We start from the raw sequence: 24,300 nt of genomic DNA, 5'->3' as shown, positions 1-24,300 counted from the left end.
AAAACATTATTATATTAAGTTTAATGTTCTTAGGAGTTACTTACTTTTTAGGATATAAAGGCATGAACACATCATCATCTAAAGTTCTTCTCATTCTCAGTAAAAGTGCCTTAAGGTACACCTAGAGTTCAAAGTAATGACATACTTTAATAAGGAATATGATAACAAAACAAAACCATATCCCAAGCCATATAATTGTGTATTGAATTCTGAGTGAATGAATTTCCAGTTTTTTTTCTTTTCCTCACTGATGGCCCTGAATTCATTAAGTACAAGACCCCTCAACAATCACCAAGCAGTAAAGCCATTTAGAAATCTTTTGGTCCTCTAGTCTTTTTTTTTTTTGTCTTTTTCCTTTTTATCGGTACCGGGGATCAAACTCATGACCGCCTGCTTGCAAGGCAGGTGCTTATGCCGCTGAGCTAAATCCCCAGCCCTCTAGTCTCCTGTATAAAGATCAAACACATAATTTCTTTCTCAAAATGAGGTTGGAAAATTCAACAATGATAAAAAGTACCTTTTGCACATTTAGTTCACATAAATATTGACTGATTGAGAGCAGCAATTTTAAGTTCAGAAGTTAGTTATAAAACAGTAACTAGTTGTTTTATAGGCTTCTTAAGCATCTTAACATTTAAATAATGAATTGATAACCATTTTAGTGCTTTCACATTTTTCTTTCTTTCCCCAGGGTACATGTGATTGGTCACACTGGGAGTGGGAGTGTAATGGTAGCCGAAGAAACCAGAGATGATCTAGGCTAATTACCTCCTATCTTCCAGTAGATTTTGTGCAACTGAAAACTTGTAGGCCCCATTTTATACATTTCTGATTTTAAAGGTCGAGACTGCCCAACGTTAAGAATCAGATTTCTGAAATTGTCAGTAATTCACTCTACTCTTGCTGATTTTCAAAAGAAGTGGGGGCAGAGGGTGCAAAGATAGTAATTTTTTTTTCTGATATCAGGAATCAAAACTCAGGACTTTGTGCTTGCCAAGTAGGTGCTATGCTACTGAGCTGTATCCCCAGGCCTAAAGACAGTAATTAAATTACCTGTGTGTTTTTATTTTCTGCATTCACTACTGAAGGATATCCATTTATTAACTTTAGTGTAATTCCAACCATTCTTGAAGTCTGTGTTGTAGAGAAAGGATCCCACATGTTTTCAGCTATCACTATTAAAAAAAAAAATAGGTTTGTTGAGATACAGAAATTGCAGCTTACTTAAATCTAATGTTAAGCAACTCTCTAATTAAAATGTCAACCTTATTTTATTTTTCCCTCTGTCAATAAAATAAGCTTCAGTATTCATATTATTAACTATAGGAATTCTGAGGGATAACAATGTAGGGAGGTAATCAATCCCTCTTATTTATGCTGGTCAGTGAAAATAATGGGAGAAAAAACATTTTTATATCCCCAAACATGCCTTGGCATTAGGAATTTCTAACTACTTCGAAATGTCTTTTTAATTTTAAAAATAGGTACCTGTGACAACGAGAATCTGATGAAAGCAGTGAAACTGCTCCTCAGGTTTGGCCTTAAATCATTAAGACTTCTCAAACTCTTTCCTCACGCTTCATACTATGTAGTTTGGCTTCAGTTTGGAGTCTCTGAAATTCACTTATGGCTCAATCACTGCTCGAAACCATAAGGTGGTCTTCAGGTCTCAAGTTAAGAAATCCCTAATATTTAGCCTTCTCTCAGCCAGGAGGTAACTATCATTTATTATAGAATGTAAGGAAATATGCTCTGAGTTAAAAGCTCCTAAAAATACTTTTGAAAATCCCAACCTGTCTGCATGTTCAGAAGGTGTCAGAAAATTGGGAAGCAGAACCCAGAGAATTTACCTGTTAGTTTGGGAAGAATCACCTTTTCCACAATAGTAGGTAGTAATGCAACATCTACATCATCTTTCTCTTGCTCCTGTTCTTCACAACCATAGAACAGCAGAGATTCAAACCACAGCATATTTTCAAAGTCACGACATTTTGCCTAAAACGTGTTAAAAAGGATACCCAAATATTTAAAATAGTGGCTATTTCTACTATGTTAAGAATAAAAGGAACTAAATTTATTATCCTTTGATTCTAAACAAATAAAAATTGGACAAAATATATGAAATATATATATACGCGCGCGCGCGCACACACACACACACACACACACACACACACACACACACAAAATATATACAAAATATACATTTCCATGGTGGACAGGAGGAAGTGGATCATTATGATCCTTGACAGGAAGGATTCAAATGAGGTGAGCAGCTGGCTCAGGACAGCAGAGCAGGGTGGCGGTTCCTCCATAGAGCACAGCAGTTGCCCAAAGTTGAGGAGACAAAAATGGGAGTTTGGGGATCTTAAGCCATTGAGGAGAGGTGGGAGATACAGAGAGAAAGCCCTCCAATATAGACACAGCCTCTGCTGTCTACCCAGCACGTACAAGGTAAAACTCCACAAGCTCTCCCAAAGTGTATCCAGGAGCTGTGAGCTGAGCACTTCTCAGGGCTCACATTTCTTTATGGTTCTAGGACTTTCCCTGAGCTGCCTTTACTTTAAAGTTCATATAATGCAGTCAACAGCAATCATGTACAGCAATTCACTCAAAAGTTTGTAAATTTCAAAACCCTATCATAAAGGAAGTCCTAAAGAGCTGACTCTAATCTTCTTCCTTATATGCAGCACAACAAGCCCTACTGATCCCATGCGATTACTTTGTCTCATTCTCTCAATTTCCAATGACTTAGAGCAAATCGTTTTACATATACTCCATTATGCTTTCCCATTAGGTTCTTAAGTTCCCCAAAGATCAAAAACCAAGTTCTGCTGACTCATGTTCATACCCACTGTCACTATGCAGAAATTTAGCTTACTGAGAAAAGAATCATATATAAGCTGAAAAATAAAAGAAAGCTTTTTGGAAAAGGATGAAACTTAAAAGACTATAAAATTACACCCAGATACAATCTGTATTAATTATAGCCTTTCCCCAATCCCATGAATTAAATGTACTTTAGAGCTTTGGCATTAAAATTACCCAGATAACAAGTTGTATCATTTTCTAACAGTGATGGAAGGCACCCACCTCAAGAGGAGTCCAAGTGAGGAGTTGCAGTCTGATAAGAGGGTTGAACAATTTTGGCAAACAAAGGCCAATGTAAGCATCCTTGTAGGACATGTAGTATTTTGAACGCCATGCTTCAAACTGTGACTTAATACAGTCTATCGAATAGAAACTCTCAAGGACATCTTCAAAAACTTTGCTGGATTCTTTCGAAATACGATCTAAAAGAAAACCCCAGAGGGTATTAATTTAAGGAAGAAAAAACTCATTCAATATTTTCATTGTTTAATCTGAGACTCTGGTTGAAGATTGGCTCATTAACAAGACTAATTTATTAAATGCAGTTTAGAACAAAGGGTAAACAAGTTTAGGCTTCAATGTGTCTATCATGCAAATTAACATGGAGCTTTGTAAGGTTTCAATATGCACATTTTTTCCCCCAATATACACAAATTTCTATTACTGGGGTTAATACCTGTCCCCAACAACATGGCTCAAACTTCAGTAATCACAGTATATTAAGCATAATTACATAAAGTACAAATTCTGCTCCTACCTTTTCAGCCCACAAATCACTGTATAAATAACAACTGTATATCATGCATGATCACTGATCAATCACATCACTTCTTTTCAAAATCTGTTGATAATTACAAATCACAGTCAAGTACCAGCTAAATGGATGCTAGGCTCTTTATGTGAAAGTTTATTTGCCACAGATAATATAGAAAATCTTCTTAATGGAAAGATTAAAGTCCTGGCAGCCTTAATCACAAGAACAATCTTCATGCCCCTTACAGTGAGACCATCAAATATTTGTCATGTAATATAATAATAATACATACCATCCTCTATGAAGTATTATTTTACAACCAAAGAAACAAAAATTAGTTTACCTGAACCTAACAAAACCTTCAGATGTACATTCCAATTTACAAGAAATGCAATGAATGGAAATGGTCTTCCATTCAATAACAGTACAATGAAGAAACACAGACAAATCCGGAATGTAGGTGATATGGTCTCTTTTAAAAGTTAACTTATTAACAGTATAAGAAAAATGGCTCAGTGTTGTGGTGTAGGCCTGTAACTCCAGTGGTCAGGAAGCTGAGGCAAGAGGCTCACTGAGAATTCGAGACCAGCAGAGGGCTACATAGTGAATTCAAGGGGAGGCTATACAAAGTGAAACCCCATCTCAAAAAAACAAAAAACAAAACAAAGAGTGTGTGAATGTGTAGGGTATTCATGAAGCACTCATTTATTCTAGATTAAAAGTTGGACCAACTGGGCTGGGGATTTAGCTCAGAGGCATAAGGGCCTGCCTTGCAAGCAGGCAGTCGTGAGTTCGATCCCTGGTACCGATAAAAACGAAAAAGACAAAAAATAAATAAATAAATAAAAGTTGGACCAACCAACCACAGAGCATGGACCCTGTGTGGATCATGGTTTGGAAAATATGGTATACTGTGATCATACAGAAAAATAACACTGTTTTAAAGAAATATATCCTTAAGTTCTGAGGTGAAATGTTATGTCTATTTTAACTTATGTTCAAATGGTTCAACAACACGGAAACACACATAACAAGAGATGAACAAACTTAGGGAAATGGAAAACATCCAATCAGAGTGATTGTGACACAAGTAATCACTTGTGCTGTTGTTTCCAATTTTCTGTTTGAAAATGTTCATTATAAAAAAATTGGCAAAAAAGAAGCTTCTCTAATGGCCTACAGCCAATATAATTCTAAAGAAATACAGTTAAGAAGAGGAAAGACAGACTTTTATTTGGGTATCCTCATGATACTGCCGGGCAGGTAACAGTAGTAACTATTCCTATAGGCTGAAATTATTGATGATTCCCCAATTCAGGAGACTTCTAGAGGGATGGCTGCCCCTCTACTTAGTTTTTCCTTTTCAGGTTAGCATATACAGTAGTATCCTTAAGGTCATTCATTGCTCACTCAAAATTTTACAACTCTGAAGAGTAACATCATTTGCCACATAAGTCCTAAACAAACCCTGTGACCAAGGGTCACCTCTATTTTTAAGACTTCATCATGAGACTCAACTATAAAAATGGGCATAAAAAAAGTATATAGTTTTAATGCAGAGGCCACAAAAATCTTAACCATCTCATGTTAAGAACCAAGTCACGTAAACTGACAAGTCCTAGTTCCAAATAAAAGTCTAACCTTTTTCAAGATTGAAATTTGTAATATCCGTGGAAGTTTCTTCATCATCACTAGAAAGGCCTTCAAGGTGATCTGCCATCTTACCGGTTTGCTCTCTGGCTTGTCTACGACGAGTTCTACATAACAAACATCAAGTTCCCAAATTAGATAAAAGAAAATTCCTCCTTTCTCAAACCAAGCCCAGCAAGCACTGTGCGAATTACCTTCTGGCCTCCCGCTCTGCAATCCGACGTTTTGCATGCTCTTGATACAATGCCCGATCACGTCCAAAGGAATCAAGATTTGGTGCCATCAGAGCCTTATCTGTAAAACAACAACAGTTAAAATTAAAAGCCTTTTTTCAAAAATCCTGGAGAAAGAGTATGCACAGAATAAGTCATTATGACAGACTTCTTGCTAATGGCAGCAGTAGATTTGTGCAGTAACTAGTAAAGTGGACAGGTTTTTAGCTTTTAGAACAAATCTCACTATTATTCTGGGTAACCATGAGAAACAGAAAAAAAAGAACTGATTTCTTTTGAAGAGTTCAACAAACCTACATAAACACAACTTGCCTTTCTCTCTACTTTTGGGTCTAAGTAACAGGACTAATTTATGCTATCATGATGAGCAAACAAATTAAATTAACTGTGCAAAGGGAAAAAAAATACATATTTAAGAAAGAACTTAAGCATCACATATTGAATGACATGAAATGACAGCAAAGAAACATTGGTAGAAAGACACAAGTTCTGTTGCCAAGAGTTTAATAATTTAATTCTATTTTATTCAACTTTCTTTGCAGACATTAGTATTACTATTCTTTAAAAAAGGTAATGTCATAATATAGGCTAAAATCTGACAAGGGTTAAATAATACCTTCTCAAATATTAGTGTTTCATAGCATATTTCCTTTATTTTATTTTTTTTTTTTCCACGTATCTTTCTGAAAACTCTCTTAGGGTAATTTTCTAGCTTTGTTTTCTAACACTATTTAAATTTCTATCTCAAAAAAATTTCTATCTCAATTACTGTATAGTTTCTAACAAGTGGTTCATGGTTTTATATTTCTCTTTCTAAGCTATGGCCTCCCCTTCATTTCTGAGTTTCCTATACTATGCTAAGATACTGTTTCTCTCTGAAGCTATCAATAAAGTTTACAAGTTTTCTTTTGCCACTAGTATTGTCTACTTTCTCAATCCCTTGGTACACTGCTAGGGCTAGCCTTTCTCATGGTGGCTAGCTGCCTGTTCACATAAGACCAAAATGAAAGTATTCTGTGAAAATTGTCTAAAAAAGTATCTCCATCACATCACTGGTAGGTTGTCATGTCTCTTGTTGCGGACCCCTATTATCACTGTTTTGTGGTCTTTTCCTGGATTCATACTATTTTATCAGAAAGCTCTCCTCTATTCTCTTATCTAGCACAAGAAGGCTAGGGGAAACATCTGCCTCATATACTTCTCTCCTTTCTACATTTTACTCCCCAGTATGAAGATATTCTAGAAAATATAGGATAGTACAAGAAAGCAAACAACCACTAGAGTAGGAGAATGAACACAGGTAAAGTGAAAAACATCCATGTAGTTAAGGCCTGTGCCTATTTTTCTCATATACAAGAGATGTATTGCCAAAATTGACACTAAGAGAAACAAAAGCTAATTGGGTGTATCCTAAGTATTCTAGACCTTAAAAATTGGTTATGTTTTTCATTCATTATTTCAAAATAGCTGATAGTAGGAGGAAGTATGTTCAGAGTTCAAAAGTCAGGCAGACAATGTAGGTGCAGAGGAGTAAGCTATGGCCTCTTTCATTTCTGTAAGTACTACACTAGGTAAATAGACTAGTGCTTATACATCTAAACAGATAAATTTCAGATTGTACTCTGCTTCTTACACACACACACACACACACACACACACACTCAACAAAGAAAATAAATTCCTTAGTGTCTCCAGGTAATTTTCCTCAAATTTGGCATTTTCTCCCAGAACGCTATTTTTTTTTTTTCTCATTATCTTTCAATTTTTTCCAATTTTCAGTTCAATTAATATGTGTCATTCAACTTTCACTTCAAATTCCATGTCTGTAGTAGCTCCTTATTATGAGGAATCTACTACATAAGGGAAAAGGTATTCAATGAGATGCACAGCACACATAAAGCATTTACTATAACTGAAAAGGAAATTACTTCCCTTCGTTACATAATGGTTACCTGTAATCTGCCTCAGAAATCTGGTTCTGTCTGGATCAAGTCATCTGAGAGGAAGGCATTAGTCATTTAGGGTCCCTAATCATCATTTAAACAAGTGTGGCAAAAACAGTCAAAGCCATTTATATGGCTCTCAGCTGAGTCAGCTCAGCTCTGACAGCCATGTTACCATCTCTCTATGCCTCTCCAAATGCTCATCCAACACAAAGGAGGCTTTCTCAAAGATCGTAAGTATAAGACAAAGCACTGCCCTAGGAACAGTATTAGGGCCCTCTTCACTTGAATCACCCAGAGTGGCTGTTTAACATGCAGACTTCTGGACATGGACAACCTAGGAAGACTGCCTAGGGACAGGACCAAGAAACTGCATTCTTAATGAGTATCTCAGATAGCTGTGGCACACATTTCCACACTGCTGACACAGGAAATAAAAAGATGATGAAAGCATGAGAGATGCACCAGGAAAATTCCTCTTTAGAGCACTCAAGAATATGGAAAGCAATGGGAAAATGAATTCAAAGATTAAATATATATATATATATGGTTAAAGAATCTCAGCCAAACTATTGGCTACTGAAAAATTTTCTACGTTTTGGTTTTCCATAATCCACATTACATGGAGGGAAATATGGTTTTACTTGAACTTTTCAAGAATTTTAGGCATCAACTGACTTTTTAAAACTCAAGTCTGTAGAGCAACTTGAAAAAGAAACATTCAAAAGTAAAACACAAAAAAATTCTGCTTCAAAGCTGAAAACTCCCCTAATCTTGGTTCTGTCAGTGCTATATTAACACAGCTCCCCTTCCCCTGCACACTTTAGCCCTCAAACTCAGAATCTTTTAGCGTGATCAAACAGTGTTTGTATTGCTATTATGAATAGGATGAAATGAGGGAGGGAGATCAAGACTAAGACCTAACAATAGTCTTAAGATAAAATACTGGTAATGTATTTTCTACAGTCTAAAGGGAAATGAAAAATATACAGCCAAAGACTAAGACTGATAGAATATTAGTGCATGTTTCTGAACTCTTCTGGGAGGCTGTATTTTCTTAAGTACAATTCTAGTACATGAGGCTATAATTTTTAGATCTACCTAACACAAGAACAAGGAAACATGTTTCTTTAAAAAAACAAAACAAAAAAGCTCTGAGCTCTCTAATTTTCAATTAGGCTGTACTAAGTAAACAAGGTTGTTTAATGAAAAATAAAAACCTTCAAGATGGACTGACTTGAATGGCTTGAAAACTCCGAAGATTCATCTTTAATATCATCTTGTCGTCTTTGGACAAGGCGGGAAGCTCGCTGTTTGTACAGCTGATGTATTGATGATTCAAGTTCATTAATCAGTGGCACCTGTGAAAATACAACACACTCCGTAACACCAAACTCCTCAGCTGCTTATTCATTTGAGGGTTCCATACTATTTCCGGATTTCTGAAAAAGTACCCTCTCTAAGGACAAAATAATCATGAATCCCCAACAGACATGAAAAATTCAGTTTTGCAATGTTTAGGAAACATCTTCTCTTCTTTAAATCCATGTATAAAACTATAATGTCCAGTGCCTAGTTTTTGGAGCAAAAGTTTGGTTAATAAATTTAACACTTCAATATTAATAGAGCAAGTAAAGAAATGTCAGAGTCTCAGGCTTTATCTTTAGAGAGTATCTGAGTATTTAGAAGTCTCTGTTATGTCCATTTTTCCAGCAGCATGATTTACGTATTATTTTCACAGGTTAAATTACTACCACTGTGCAATGACCCAAAAAAACCAAAACACGATAATTCTATGAATAGGCAACAAGTCTTCTAACTGCCCAATTTTGGACACTTGAATTTTTGTCACACTCATGTCCTAAATATCTTGCACAATTAATTATTCTGCAGCTTTACTATATATTTTCTATGTAAACCAAATGATTAACAGGGTAAATAAATCTTCTAGCTATCACTGACCAATGTATCTCAAAACTTACAAAGTTCTTTTCTTCCTATTAATGTTTAAATTTTCCCCTGTATTTTGTAGTAAAACTCTCCCCATGAACTGTCAGCAAAGTCTAAGTTTTTTAGGGTAATAACCATAGCTAAAATACTTACATCGTTCACATAGATTATAAAAGCTTACAGAACTAGATATTTAAATTAAAACAAAACAAAAAAAACTAGAAAGCTTTCTGCTTATATATACCTTAAATTATAACCAAATGCTATGAAACTTTCATAAAACACTAACAGCCACTACACATAACTGAGGAAACCAGAAATTCTAGTTTCCTGATGGTTAATGCAAATGGAAAACACATTAGTTAGAGTTTGGGAACAATGGCACCAAGTGTTATAGCAGTTTTCTGAACAGAACAGACTGCAAATGGAAAATAAAATAAGGTAGGTGGAATATAAAAAAAAAAAAAGAGTACAATAAAAGCGATTTTATGTACTTGCATGATTCCAATGCAAAAGTATCAACTGTTTGAACAGAGGATGGAATCATTTTTTCTTTAATATGCCACATCATGGGCAACAATGTCCACAAATCTGTAGTGATTAGTTATCCTTAACAGCTGAGTCCAGAAACTCTACTGCTAAGTTTGTTATGACTTTTTTTTTTTTGGTATCGAGGATCGAAGTTCATGTTTGCTGAGCAGACACTTAACCGCTGAGCTAAACCCCGGCCCTGTTATCTGATTTTTAAAAGCAATCATTGCCATATTATTACGATTTACATTTATCTTCCATCTCCTAACCCTCCCCCCATTTAACTACAGGACTAATGACAAATGTATCTAAGACTCATTAATTTAGGCTTGGGTATCAATGCTTCTCTACTGAAAGCGCTAGAAAACTGAGCTAGTATCTTTTAGAATGAAATTATCCACTTCACAGTTAAGACTCTGATCATGTAATTTTTTTCTTTTAGGTACTTGAAATGCCTTTTAATAAAACCTTGAGAAAAAAAATCTAAGAATTAAAAGCCTTACGACTCATTTTTAGCTCACTCAAATTTCTTGATAATGCTGATTTTTCTCAAGTCTGCACCATGACAATTCCTTTACCTTCTCTAACCTTAAAACTACTATCATCATTATCATCATCATCATCATCATCATCATCATCAGACCAAATTTAAGGTAAAGAACCTAAGAAAGATGACTGTAGGCAAGCAAAATAATAAAAAGTTAAAATGATTTGAAAATAATTAGAAATATAAATTCAAAAATTAAACTTTCATTAAGGAAAAAGGGAAAAAAAGGAATGTTTATCCTTTATGGCATACCCTGAAAGAGTACTGTTGCACTATAGTAAATAAATTGAATATTCAAACCTATCCAATGTTCCCTGAATCCTTTAAATTGTTTAATCCCTAAATGTTTCAAGATGATACTTCATGATATTATCAACTCAGCAGCACATTTTTAATACAACTGAATGCATATGGAGATGTTCTTCATAAAAAAGGGTATATCTCCTCTTTTAATTAAAATGTAGTCACTGTATAATATATAAGGTTTAAGATCTGCTTCAGAAACATCTCAGTGACTCTATACAGACAATCTGAAACAGGGTTCTTCAGAAACAAGGTAATCTAGGACAGATTGAGTACACTAATAATCCAACACCCAAAAACTTCATCAACTAAATATTTCTACTCTTTTTCATTAACCATGGAATGATTTAGCTAATTATTTTTTAGACATTAATTGTATTTGGAATTAGGAACGTCTAAGTTTAAACAAGTTTAAGCTAAGACCCTTCAAAAAGGAGACAAATCTCATTCCAAGTACAGCTTAAGACTTGGATCCTTTCTCTAGCAGACTGACACATAGGTCCCAGTCTTCACTCAAGATGAACACAAAAGCACAGCTCAGAAGAACACAGTCCAGCTCACACTTTACCCTCCTCCAAGCAACTGCAACTGATCTGCCAAAGGAATTTCGTAGCTCACACTGCAACTGGTTCTGCAGACACTGGGTGATATCAACAAACCATAATCAAGATTGCAGAGGGGAACACAGTGAACGCTGTCGTCCTGGATCTGATTATAGGCTGACTGGAACTACTGAGACATATACCAGTGTTCTTTTGTTAGTCCTCATTTTTACAGTATCAAAGACTTTAACAACCAAAAAACAAAATATTCACTGAATCATACTATATGCTTATAGGTTCAATGCAATCTCTAGCCAGTAAGAGGAAATGTGCCAGGGCTGGGGATTTAGCTCAGTGGCATAAGCACCTGCTTTTCAAGCGTGTGGTCGTGGGTTCGAGCCCTGGTACCGGTAAAAATACAAAAAAAAAAAAAAAAAAAAAAAGGAAATGTGCCTTCCAACTCAACGTTCAACAACAAGATATTTAAGGGCCATCATTTTAATTGTTTTAAAAGGTAAGAAACGTTTATAAGCCAGTGCATCAAAATGTACATTCATTCATTCATTCAATTTTTTGTTGTTGTTGAGACAGGGTCTCATCATGTAGTTCTGGCTGGCCTTGAACTTACTACGTAGCCCAGGCTGGTTGCAAACTTGCTGTGATCCTCTGTCTTGAATCTGGAAGTGCTGTTTTTACAGGCATGCACCACCACACCCAGCCTAATAGTAATTTATTTTAAAGAAAAAACATCAACTAGGAATTCATTTAACAAATTACTTGTATATGGCTAAATTTTAAAAAATATAAACAAATGGTACAACATAATGCCAACTTTTTTTCAGCTGTAGCACTAAAAACAAAAAAAACTTAGAGGTGGGGATGATGAGACATGTTTGTAACTCTAGCACTCTGAAATTACAGCAGGAGAATTCCAAATACCACCCCAGCATGCAGACTCAGTAACTTAGTGAGAACCTGCCTCAAAGCAACAGAAAAAGGGTTGGAGATGTACTCAGTGGGAAGGCCTTGGGTTTAATCCCCAGTACTAAAAGACAAACAAACAAAATGAGTACCCTATTTAGAAGAAATGAGACCTTAAATTATGTCGAACAATTTCTTAGATGAATGAAGCACAGACTTTACATGAAAACTATTAACAGTAATGGCAAGCAACTACAAATTTTTACCATTTTACAAAAAATAAAAATATGAAACTTTCAAACGAAGTTTAGATTAGAACCATAAACACAAAAAGTCTATTAGATAAGTCCCTTACAGTCTATCAATTTATGTCAGGCAAAAAAACCTCTTAAATTGAGATTTTGTCAAAGTTTTAAACATGTTCTGAGGTGTTTTCTTTTTTTTTTCTTGTTTGTAACAAAGACACTATACTGACCCCAGGAAATGATGTCACTAATGAAAGGAAAAAAAACCATATAAGACTTCTCATCACTTATAAGGCTGAATTCAACAGATATTCTCTGAAACTCATAGAATGTTCTACACAAGGATGTCTAGACCTCCCTAGTTTTGCCTTATTCAAAGAGATTAGTATTTTTGCATTCTTACCTTTTCACTGAAACACTCAAGCAAGTCTTGGACATACCCTCGCATTTCTTGCAAAAATTTATACCGTTCACCAATACCCCCAGAAGACCCTTCTAATCTTTCAATAGCCCTGGTAGAGTCCACTCGGCTTTGCAGATGTTTCTCATGCTGCTGTCGATTTGTTTTGTGCAGTTCTTTCATGGAGTCCAACCTTAAGAACACAAAAGGATAAATATAACACATTTACACCTGAAAGTCTATGTTGTCAGGACTCTTGCAATATTATTATCAAGCATTTAGTTCCACTACTAGAACATAAAAGTACTTGGAAAGGAATGTTTTCATCTGTCCTGCTTTTTCTCAACAAAAAGTGGCCTCTATATAGGCTTCTTATAAAGTTTTTCAAGTGGTTAACCAAAATTTCACTGCTTTGCTCCCCCGTGCCCACCAAATCTTGACTACACTTTTTCAGAGTCCAAACAGGTACAAACTCAGAACTGTCTTCAACAAGATCACGGAGTGGAATTTTTATAACTTTTCGAGGCTTCCACAGAAGTAATCCAAGAAGGTAGCAGAACAAAGTGTGAAGTCATCTTCTGTTTAGCTTCTGAAGAGGGGCCAGCGAATCTTCTTTGCCGATACTCTCATGTGCTACCCCAGACTACATGTTGCCTGAGGGAACATAAAGCTAGAAGACAGTCTTTAAGAAGTTGATCTGCCCTACCTGTCTTTAAGCTGTTTCTTTACCAAATCAATAGTAACGGGAGTCATCTCATTACTGGGAGTTTTGAAAGGGACTGTATTATCTGTTTTTTGAGATTTGGCATCTGATGATCCATAGGCCGTGTAACTGTAAGGAATGCCATAGGATGAACCATAAGGTATTGTTGGGTAAGTGTTCTGGTAATACATATTCACTTCAGCAGGCTGGCTTGCTTGAACCTAGAAAAGAAATAAGATGTATAGGAAAACTAAAAGCTATGCTTTTAAAACTAAGATGCTTTGCTGGGGATTTAGCTTAGCAGTGCAAATACCTGCCTGCTAAGTGCGAGGTCATGAGTTCAATCCCCAGTACAAAAAAAAAAAAAAAAAGAAAAAGAAAAGAAAAGAAGATGCCTTTATGGTAAACAAAAACAACAACAACAAAAAAATCAAAAACTTATTCCCAATTTCTCAAACAGTAATTAAACAATTGTAGAATATGTTGAAGATAAATAGGGTTAGATGAATGTCTTATGTCTTGACAGACTCAATGAATATATTCTCCAAACCAAAAAAAAAAAAAAAAAAAAAAAAAAAAACCACAAAAAACAGATGACCAGAAATGTTCAGGTTCTGAAGAAACATGAAAAATAATCTGGGGTCACCATTTTATCAGTGGAACAGGGTAACTGACTTGTTCAAGTTTAAAGATAAATGAGCAATACAATGAGATTCATGGCATCTATACCAAGACTCTCCTTACACTGTTTTCTTACCACCACCCAAATTTATGCATATTCTGCCTCAAAACTTAACAAAAAGTTTCCACTTATACAGCTTTATCCATTGTACTATTTAATTCCATAGAGCAAACTGTTACAAGTATTTGAGGAGATATTTTTCATGGATCTCTGTAAGTTTTTGTATTTCAGAGAAACTCATCTTCTTCAAAATTAATTTTGAAAGTTAGGAAAAATAAAGCATACAGGAAAGAAACATTTTGTCTAAAGCAGATCCTTAACTTCTGTACATATCCGAGTTCCTGAATCAAATTCACGTAAGGGGCTCTCCTGTGCCACTGCTGCTGTTGAAGGACCATTCTGATCCCAAACACTGATCTAACAAAATGGAATTCTCACATCATTCTCACATGAACAGCAAAATATAGTTTAAGACAGACGCTTTTAAAAGCCTACTGGATACATAACCTCAGGTGATTTTCTAGATTATGTTTCTTGAACAAAATGACAAAGCACACTACTTTTTTACTAGCAAAACAGACAAAAGGCCTTTTTATGTGCTTTCTAACTTCTGAAGTTTAATTCTTCTTACCTGAGGGATATTAATTCCTTTTCTTATCTGCTCTTGTTCCCATCGGCTGAGCTCTTCATCTTGCTCTCCAGTTACTAAAGCATCGTCATCACTCCCCTCAATACCTGCAACCATGAGCAATGAAGGAAACTAAATTAACACCCAAAAACCGGGAAAGAAGAGGCTATCCTATTTCACAAGTTATTATTAACTCAATCTTACTAAAATGTCTATCCTCGGCTCTGCTCTCATTTGATACTCCTGACTGCCTGTCAATCACAGCACTCCTTGACACTAACGGCAATATTCAGTGTATTGGTTACAACTTCAAAGATAATTTTCTTAGTATCAGTAACCTTGATACAGGAAAGAACTAAACCTATTATTGTTAGAATGTTGAATTATATACATCCATAAACTATTGCACAACCGTCACACAGGAAGCGTTGTGGATTATATCTCGATGTCCCCCAGGGCCTCACTGGCTCACAGGTGAGGCTTCTGGAAGGTAACCAATCGCACTGGCGACAAAGCTGACTTAAAGAGGTGGCACTGGGAGCATGACCTCCTACATGAAGTGAACAGACTTCCTTTGACGGTTCTTTGTACTATGACTTCTTGCCTTGGACTGGCCAACTAAGGACTAAAAACACAAGCCAAAATAAATTTCTCCTCCTTCCAGTTGTGGCTGTTAGCTTTGAGAAAGTAACTAAAACAAAACAAGAAGTTTTTACTTTCAGTAAAAGTTAGTTATTGTAAGCATGCTATAAATTTTCAAAATAATCCGGTCGACACTTCCATCCAAGCAAGAACAGAACTCTACCATAAAACAGCTAAATACATGTAAAATATTTTGTATCTGATCATAAAGTCAAATCACATTTAATAGTAATGCAATGGGTTTACTATCCAAGTAAATTAAGCTACCTATTTCCTCAGCGATTTTCTGTCTTTGTGACTTTTCTTTCACAGAAAAAACTATACGCCGTTTCTCATCATCATCTTCATCATCACTGGCATCATTCTCATCTTCTCTAACAAGCCGGCCTTTCCCAGGCTCATTATCATGGGGAGTGAAATCTCCTAGTTCCCGGGCCATTTGACGCTTTTTCCTTGCAGCATGTATAAAAGCTGCATCTGGAATTTCTCCTGGAGATAAATGATAAGAATTACAAAATGCAACAGTACTAAGAGTATGAAGTTTCCATTTTCCTGAAAATAAGAAGAGTGAAATAACTCAAGATGGCCCTGATACAGTAATTTTAAGCTTAGGGGCTGCCTCCTCCAAAACTGCTTTTTGGTTTTCTGTATTTTTGTATTTTTTTAAGAAACAGAAGTAGGGTAAGGGATTTAGTTCAGTGCACAAGCGCTTGCCTGGCAAGGTCCTAAGTTCGATTCCTAGTAATGGAAAAAAAAGGCATAGAAGTAATGAAACCACACTACCCACTAGAGAACTGATAAAACATAATTTTTAGTGGCTTTCAATATACTCTGACACAATCAACTACATAAATTAATGGACCTTTTATCTACTTTAAAAATTTATGCCTTGCTACTAGTCTAATAGCTATTTTATCATATAAATAAATATACAATAATTTACTAAGCCTTTCCCCATCCTGGCTGACATTTTTTGAAATTTTGCCCTTTGCAAAAAATGTTGCAACAAAAAGTCAATTTCTTGGGATAAACTTTTAGATATGTAATTATAGGACCAACGGCAAAAACATTTGCAATCTCCTTATATTGCCAAACAGCTTCCCAAAAGACTACAGCAATTACACTACCACTAGGGATACAGACACAACATTTATCACAACTTCCCCAGGTCAGAATAGGCATTTTAAAAATTTTATAAATACTGATGGGCATGGTGGCACATGCCTATAATCCTAGCACTTAGGAGACTGAGAGAGAAAGAGCACCATGAGTTTGAGGCTAGCTGCAAGACCCTATCTCATTAACAAAACAAAACATTCATAGATATTAACAACAGTCGTGTCATAATTTAAATTTCTACAACACACTTATTCCAGAGCTAATTTCCTAGTGTTTAGATTTGCAAACCATTTCCACAGAAAACTAAAAAGAATCCTGGAACATAAAACTAACAGTAATAGTTCTGCATCTTGTGGCATTCCAAAAAGAATTAAAAGTGTTAATCTAAAATACATTATTTTTTAAACAGCCTTTACAAGTAGTTACCCCTTTACTTAAAGCCCATTTAGTTTCATAATAATACTGCCTGTCTGCAAATAAACCTGAGAAGGCTGAGAAACTTCTAGTCTCTCGTTTCCTATATTTCACCTTAGCTTTAAACAGATACAATAAGGAGAATCACCACGCGGCCAAATTCTTCCTCAACAGCTATCTTTCGAGATGACTGGTCCTGAGACTCTAGTTTAGTTCTAGCACAATCGGCCAGTACGTACCCGGACGGAGAACATTTAACGAAGACAAAGCATTTGAGAACGCTCCACCAGCCTTGGGCTTTTCTTCCTCCTTCTCGCTCTCCATGTCCATTTCATCCTCACCATGTTCATTGATGATAATTCCATCTTCCTGATTTGTGTCCTTAACATGCCCTGTTTTGTCCAGAGATTGTTCATCTAGTTTTTGATGAGAATCAAAGTACATTTACAAAAAACTCATAAATTCAGGAACCTCATTTGTTCAGCTATGTATTAAAGCCTGAATTATTTCATTTATTAAGAAACTTAACAACCCATGATCCATGAATAACAAATAGCACAAAAGATGTAATTTGGTAAAAATAGAGGAAGGCATTTGAGATTTTATTTATCTTATAAACTTTTTTTAACAACTTATCAAAATTAACTATCTTTCTCTAAACTCTCACAGTTAATTCCTCCTGTTTCTTTTAAGCATTATTTCATTTTACATGTCAGTACTTCATGGAACTCTATACCGATTCAAGGCAGCTTTCTATAAGACCACAAATCTCTCTGACAGCACACCGGTCACTGTGTGACTGACTTATCACTCATCGGGAAGCTGAATGGTCGGCAGTCAATTCACCGTGCAAACCTGAGCCCAGGTGACGGAAGCACAGACAAGACAATTCTCTTTCTGGGAATATGGCATGAGGACAGAGAGAGGGCAGAGACTACTTAACACTAAGAATGACCTTGGTAAACCAGGAGGGAAGCAGTGTGTGGGCAGAGTGGACAACTCTCTAATTCTCAGTTCCAGCCCATTGCCGTGGCCTGCTTCAAAACTGCTACCCTGCAGATAACACTGCTTCTCTGTAAGAAACTTCCACTGCTTTATGTTACTACTTATGACCAACAACCCTCCCACACCTTACATCCCAGACAAAAAAAATATATAAAGGAGGAGAGTAAAGCAAGCTTATTCTAAATAGGAAAGACAGTCTGTTCCCAAGTCAGTGTTGCGGAACCTGCGGCATGGGTACCACACTGGCCATTCTTATCACTGAAAGCTCTAAAAGCCACCACTCTCCTAGGTGTTCTCCTCCTGAAACTGCTTCAAAAGTCCTCCCTCTTTTTAAGCCATATTGTATTGTCCTAAGTAACAGACCCATTTCTTCCTTTTCACCTTATCAAGAAAGTTAAGGTCATTATATTTTAGGGTCTTTAATATTTTTGATGCATCACCTTCTTTCCTTAGCCACAGGACCACTCTCCCTACGTATTATGAAGCTATGAGACTTTAAAAAATATTTGATATCAAATGTAGATTAGATGGAATCAGGAAGCATCTACTACTTTCTGCTCTAAATGTATGGTCTGAAAACGGAACTGTGAAAGTTCTAGACTGGATATGCTGAAGTAACAAAAGACGGCTGTAGATTTTAAAACGTTCAGTGTTTTCTTTAAGTTCTCAGATCCTTGTGATTAAGCAAACACAAGGGCAAAGCCTGACAAACAGCCGGGTGGCTTTGTTAGTGCTCAGGGTCACCATTCCAGACATCTCTGCAGAGATGCTGAATGTCCTTGGGTAAGGCTTCACTGTGCCTTCAGTTTCATTTACAACTACTTCGAGACGCATGCTTTTAAAATTTACTATTTCACCTTGAACATGGCCAGGCTCCCTCTTCTGTCTGAAAAGAAACACAGGCTTTTATCAAAGAGCTTGCACTTGTTGAGGAATAGGAAGCACATCTATAATTCCAGCACTTTGGGAAGCTGAGACATGAAAATCTCAAGTCAGCACAGCTTGGGCAACTTTCCAAGACCCTATCTCAAAATTTTTTATTAAAGGGCTGGGGGCTGAGGAAATAGCTCAGTGGCAGAATACCTGTCTAGCATGCATAAGGCCCTAGGTTCAATTTTCAGGAAACACACACAAATGGGAACTCCTTAATCTTACTGGTCCCTCTACCTGTTCTCTACTTGTCTCTGCTGCCTTTTACTTCCTTGCTAGGCTGAGTAGCTAAGGCAAAGGCTGCAGACACAAGTAATGCAGATCGTATGGTTCAGTAATTTAGCAAAAGTCTTCCTCCTCCTTGTGGGCTCAAAAATCTGCTGCAGACCACTTCCATCTGCTCAGCTGCCACTCTTCAGAGAAAAACCTAGCAACCCTGTCAACCCCTTTTTGCTTTCATCACTTTTTTGACCTTCCTTTTACTACTTCATACAATGGAAGTTTCCCTCCCTTTTCTTCTTTGGCCTTTCTGATCCTTTTATCTCTTTGGTAAATCTTCCCATAACACAGCAGCCCATTATACCAGGCTAAGCATATTGAAGGGCAACAGTCTGGTCTGCAGTAATTGTTCCATTACTCTGCTTTCTCATCAACTTCCTTCACTTTTCATTAGAACTTAATAAGCACATCCAAATCTACACCTCTAATCACCAGGGCTTTTGAGTCAGTATCATTGTTTCAAAATTAATTCATCTTTACCAATCTAAGGACTGAAGGGTAAAAGTTCTGGATTGTGATGATTCAAAAAGAGTTTTCAGAACATCATGATGACATCAGTCTATAACAACAGGCTCCACTTTTGGGGGGCACTGAGAACATCAGAGTTACATGAGGGTGGAGGCAGGAGGAGGCACACGAGATGCTCTCATAAACTTCATACTTAATTCAATTTCTAAAGCCAACAGTTAATAGCAAACACAGCAAAAAGCCAGAAAGTCCAGTTCTCATTTTCCATGAGCTTTCTTATACTATTTCATCATACATAGTTGATTCTCAAGAATTCCAGACAAAATGAGGTACATGCACTTTCCAAAAATCCAAAATAATCAGCTCCTCTAAAAATACTCCTTTCAACTCATCTTTCCTATTTCAGTAAAAAACACCTAATTATTCTTACATGGCACAAAAGCTCAACTTTGTTTCACGTAAATTTAACAGCAAAGCATCAAGTTATCAAGTTTCCCTTGGAATGTTTCCCAAATAATCCTTTCTTTCTCATTTTTTTCTTCCATAGTCACAGCAAGCGTCAATCATTCACAACTTCCCAAAGTCAAAAAAAGCCCCAGTCTTTGCTCTACCAGATCTTTTAAAATCTGTTAACAGAGGTAAACTAGTCCTTGAGCTTAAACTTCTTTAGGCCTCCAATCCCTCCCCACACCAATCCATGCTGCAGGTAAGGTTTCAAAAGCCATTTATCATGTCGCCATCTTGGCAAGGCATTGACCCCAGCAACACTAAACCCCTTACTGCATACTTGACATCCTCTACAATCTGTCAACAATGTATCTTTTAACACTAAACCTCTAACCACCTCCTTTACAAACCACCCATCTCCTCTGGGTTCTCAGGTGTACTTGCTTTCCCAGAACAGCTCTGGCCATTTTAATACTTTCCCTCTTCTATTTTCTGGAAGTTTAATTATCAAAAATCCAGCTTTTTAGTGAAACAATCCTTCCCCACTTCTGGAAAAAAAAAAAAAAAAAAAAAAGACATATATCCTTTCGACTATGCACTGGACATTTTGCTGAATACTGAGTCCTACTGTCCACTTACTATGTTGTCTCCACAACTAGATTGTACAATCTGAAATATAACGGTATATTTCTTTTAAGCCTGTAGGTAAGAACTTGGAAAACAGTAATTTTATCTTGTATAAAAATAAAGATTTCTATAATGGATTTGCATGAGAATAACTCAGACCACAGCATTCTATAATGAATCCGCTTTCCTAAACACAAAATAACTGATAAAAAATATTAAACTTGGGAGCTGGGAGTGCAATTCAGTGACAAGTGCAGACCTAGCACATGCAAGGTCCTGGCCTCCATTCCAACACCTCTTCCACACACACAAAAACCCCTTCAACTTAGGTTTGGAGAATGTATGACTACAATCTAGGACCCTTCTTCATCCATGGACCACATAAGACTACTGACTGAAGGTATTAGGAACATAAACCTTGCAGTACTTCTAAGAGGAGAAGAATCACCAAAGAAATTAAGAAGTAGTCTCTACAAAATATGAGACATGAATCTGCACAACTCTCCTTCACCCAGGAATAAACATACTATGTCCTTAGAATGAAATGGAACATCTCTTTTTTCTATACTAGCAGTCTGTATACCAGCAGGAAAATTAAAGAGATAAAGATACATTGATTGCAACAGAAACATTCTAGTAGCAACAATCTATCCTGTTTAAAAATACTCTATATAGTTACAAATCAACTGCCTAAAGTTACATCACAGAACTGTGTTTGTAGTCCAACTGTGTGGATACTTGACAATGACAGAGTCAACAGAATGAATTCATAATTATAGTAAATCACCGAGACAGGGCTGTCATTTTGCCACACCAAAAGAATCCTATTGGTTTCGTACTTACTGTTGGCTGATGAGTTGAGTTCATTCTTAATCTTTGATTTTTCAAGATCTTCTTTATATTCTTTCTTGAGCAATTTTACTATCTTTTTGCTATAACTTGATTTCTTCACTTTGAAAACCTCTTCATTTTCTTAAAAAAAAATTAAATGAAGTCTGTAGCAACCATTTTCAGAAAGTATTTTAAGCTTCTTTACATATTCAAAGTCTTCTAAATATACACTCATACACCAAATTCATTACATAATTTGAAGTTATTTCAACTTATCACAGACTCTCAAAAACTGGTCAGCTTCAAAAATTAATTTGCATACATAATTTGATGAAATTTTCAAGACATGATACATGTAATTTCTCAAAAATTTTCTGTGGTTTTCCTCAAATTGTTTACTTTGGGAGGGAAAAAAATCAAATTATTAAGGCACATTAGGCAACATATTCTAGTCCGGCATGGAGGTGCACCCAGTAATCCCAGTACTTGGGAGGCTAAGGCATGGGGACTGGCATGAGTTGGAGGCAAGCCTAGGCTACACAGTGAGTTCAGGGACAGTCTGAACTACACACCAAGACCATGTCTCAAAAAACCAAAAAGAAGGGCCTGGAGATTTAGCTCAGTGGCATAAGCGCCTGCCTTGCAAGCAGGCAGTCGTGAGTTCGATCCCCGGTACCGATAAAAAGGAAAAAGACAGAAGAAAAAAAAAAAAAAAAAAAAAAACCAAAACCACAACAAAAACACCAACATATTCTAAGTTAAAAGGTGCTGTCAAGTTTGAAAACTCTACATCCATCACAAGCTGACACACTTACAGTACTTCCACTAAACTGTGAGGATATCACTTTGCAAAAATAAGCTTCAATTATATATCCATTCTCTGCCTTGAATTTTCAAGTTAAGCACAAAATGCAGCCCCAGACAAAACTGAGCCAGAAACCAGGGGTGGTGGTTCATGCCTGTAATCCCAGCACTGGGGAGGCTGAGGCAGGAGGATCCTTGGGAGTTTGAGACCAGTCTGGGCTACAAAGTGAGTTCAAGGCCAGCCTGAACTGCATAGAGACCCTGTCTCAAAAAGACAAAACAAAAACAAACAAACAAACAAACAAAACTGAGCCAGGCGTGGAGGCTCACGACTGTAATGCCAGCACTTGGGAGGCTGAGGCAGGAGGATCATTGTGAGTTGAGACCAGCTTGGGCTACAAAGTGAGCTTAAAGCGAGCCCAAAGTGCATTGGGGGACCCTGTCTCAAAAACCACACACATACAAAAAGGACAAAAACTGGCCTGTGCACTCTCAAACAACATAAAGAATAACTACAAAAGCCAAAGATAAACTGCCTTTCTTTCTTAGAGACAGGAAAGCAAAAATTGAATTAAGATGCAAGGAATTCCAAATTTCATTTCTTCTAACATGAAATTGCTTTAAACACATTGAACTGGTCAAGAAATAAAGAGATTTAAGGCTCATTTAAGATCAGAAAGCTCAATCCACTACAGCTGGACCTCTCATAAGCGCCTGCAGAAAATGGCTTTTATCACACGGTCCCTTGTCACTGTTCCAAAATCAACGCGAAAGTGCATATAAAGATACTCCTAATTACGTCTATGGGGAAACGGTGGCTCGGGGTTTGCAAAGGACTGGCCCAAGGTCACTAGGAACCAAAGCTGCGACTCTGGATTTCTAAAACCAGACCTAGTTTCCCTCGCCATAAAGCCGTCCTTCTGGTCAAAGATGCTGCGTGGACAGAGCGGCCAACCAGGCCCGCGCACGGTGGCTCGCAGAGGGCCCCGAGTGTGCCAAGAGCACTAAATGGAGGGGCTCCAATCAAGTTCTCTCCAAAACACACCCTGCAGCAAAGAGGCAGAAGGGGCAATAAAGTGCCACTTAAACTCACGACGACTGATCAGAGTTTCTGCCCCTGGGAGTAAGAAATGCACAGGAGGATAGAGACAAAATCCTCCTGTGGCTGTACAGACAAAACTGGTGGCAGCGCGGGAACCCGTCCCCGACCCTGGCAGAAGGCCGGGGGCGGGGAAAGATTTGCAGGCGGCCGGGCGGGAAGGGTTTGGCTCCCGGGTGCCGGGTGCAGGGGCTGGTACATGGATGCGCTATCTGGGGACCAAGAATTGGCAGTTACCTTCCTCCTCGTCCTGGAAGCTCAGCAAGCTGGCCCTGGGTACTTCTTTGTTCTCGCGAGGCCTCTTGCGCGGCTTCAGTCCGTTGCCAGGCTCCGCGCCGCCCGGAAAGCCGCCCCCGGCCTCGGCCCCCAGGCCAGGGCCCAGCGCCGAGGGCGGTGGCGGCCCCGGGCCCAGCAGCGACTCCTCCCCGGGGGGCCTGTCGCCGCCGCCAGTGCCCCGCTCCTCGCCAGTGGCCGGCGGCGGTAGCAACGGCGGCGGCTCCAGCTCCTCATCGCGCTCCCGCTCCTCCTCCTCCGAGTCGTTCCGCTTGCGCACGTTCACCCGCCGGGCTTTTCGGAACATCCCCGCGCCTCGCACAGCGGACGCAACACCAGTTCCCACCCGGCGGCCCAAGCAGTACAGAGCTAGTGACGGCGCAGGCGCACTATCCGAAGTCTCAGCCCGGTGTGGTCCCCTCAATCGCCACTGCGCACTACAGACCACGCGTGCGCTTG

The 24,300-nt window shown here is 37.7% G+C and overlaps 1 protein-coding gene across 1 annotated transcript in view; it reads right to left on the bottom strand.

The window, feature by feature from the left end:
• Window positions 1-24,280, bottom strand: part of Paxbp1 (PAX3 and PAX7 binding protein 1) — a 30,833-nt gene extending 6,553 nt beyond the window's left edge. Inside the window, exons 1-14 of the mRNA XM_003467194.5 lie at window positions 23,806-24,280; window positions 21,678-21,806; window positions 17,318-17,494; window positions 15,813-16,034; window positions 14,907-15,010; window positions 13,597-13,814; window positions 12,894-13,083; window positions 8,689-8,812; window positions 5,470-5,569; window positions 5,267-5,382; window positions 3,094-3,293; window positions 1,851-1,995; window positions 1,054-1,175; window positions 45-121 (exon numbers count right to left, since the gene is read on the bottom strand). Of these exons, the coding sequence (XP_003467242.2) occupies window positions 45-121; window positions 1,054-1,175; window positions 1,851-1,995; window positions 3,094-3,293; window positions 5,267-5,382; window positions 5,470-5,569; window positions 8,689-8,812; window positions 12,894-13,083; window positions 13,597-13,814; window positions 14,907-15,010; window positions 15,813-16,034; window positions 17,318-17,494; window positions 21,678-21,806; window positions 23,806-24,148 (2,267 nt within the window). The 5' untranslated portion in view covers window positions 24,149-24,280. The remainder of the gene's footprint in view (window positions 1-44; window positions 122-1,053; window positions 1,176-1,850; window positions 1,996-3,093; window positions 3,294-5,266; window positions 5,383-5,469; window positions 5,570-8,688; window positions 8,813-12,893; window positions 13,084-13,596; window positions 13,815-14,906; window positions 15,011-15,812; window positions 16,035-17,317; window positions 17,495-21,677; window positions 21,807-23,805) is intronic.
• Window positions 24,281-24,300: the final 20 nt, after the last annotated feature.

The sequence above is a fragment of the Cavia porcellus genome, unplaced genomic scaffold (genome assembly GCF_034190915.1).
Source record: "Cavia porcellus strain 051 isolate PalLab524CR breed Dunkin Hartley unplaced genomic scaffold, mCavPor4.1 scaffold_7, whole genome shotgun sequence".
NCBI lineage: Eukaryota > Metazoa > Chordata > Mammalia > Rodentia > Caviidae > Cavia > Cavia porcellus.
This window is presented reverse-complemented; position numbering and strand designations above follow the sequence as displayed.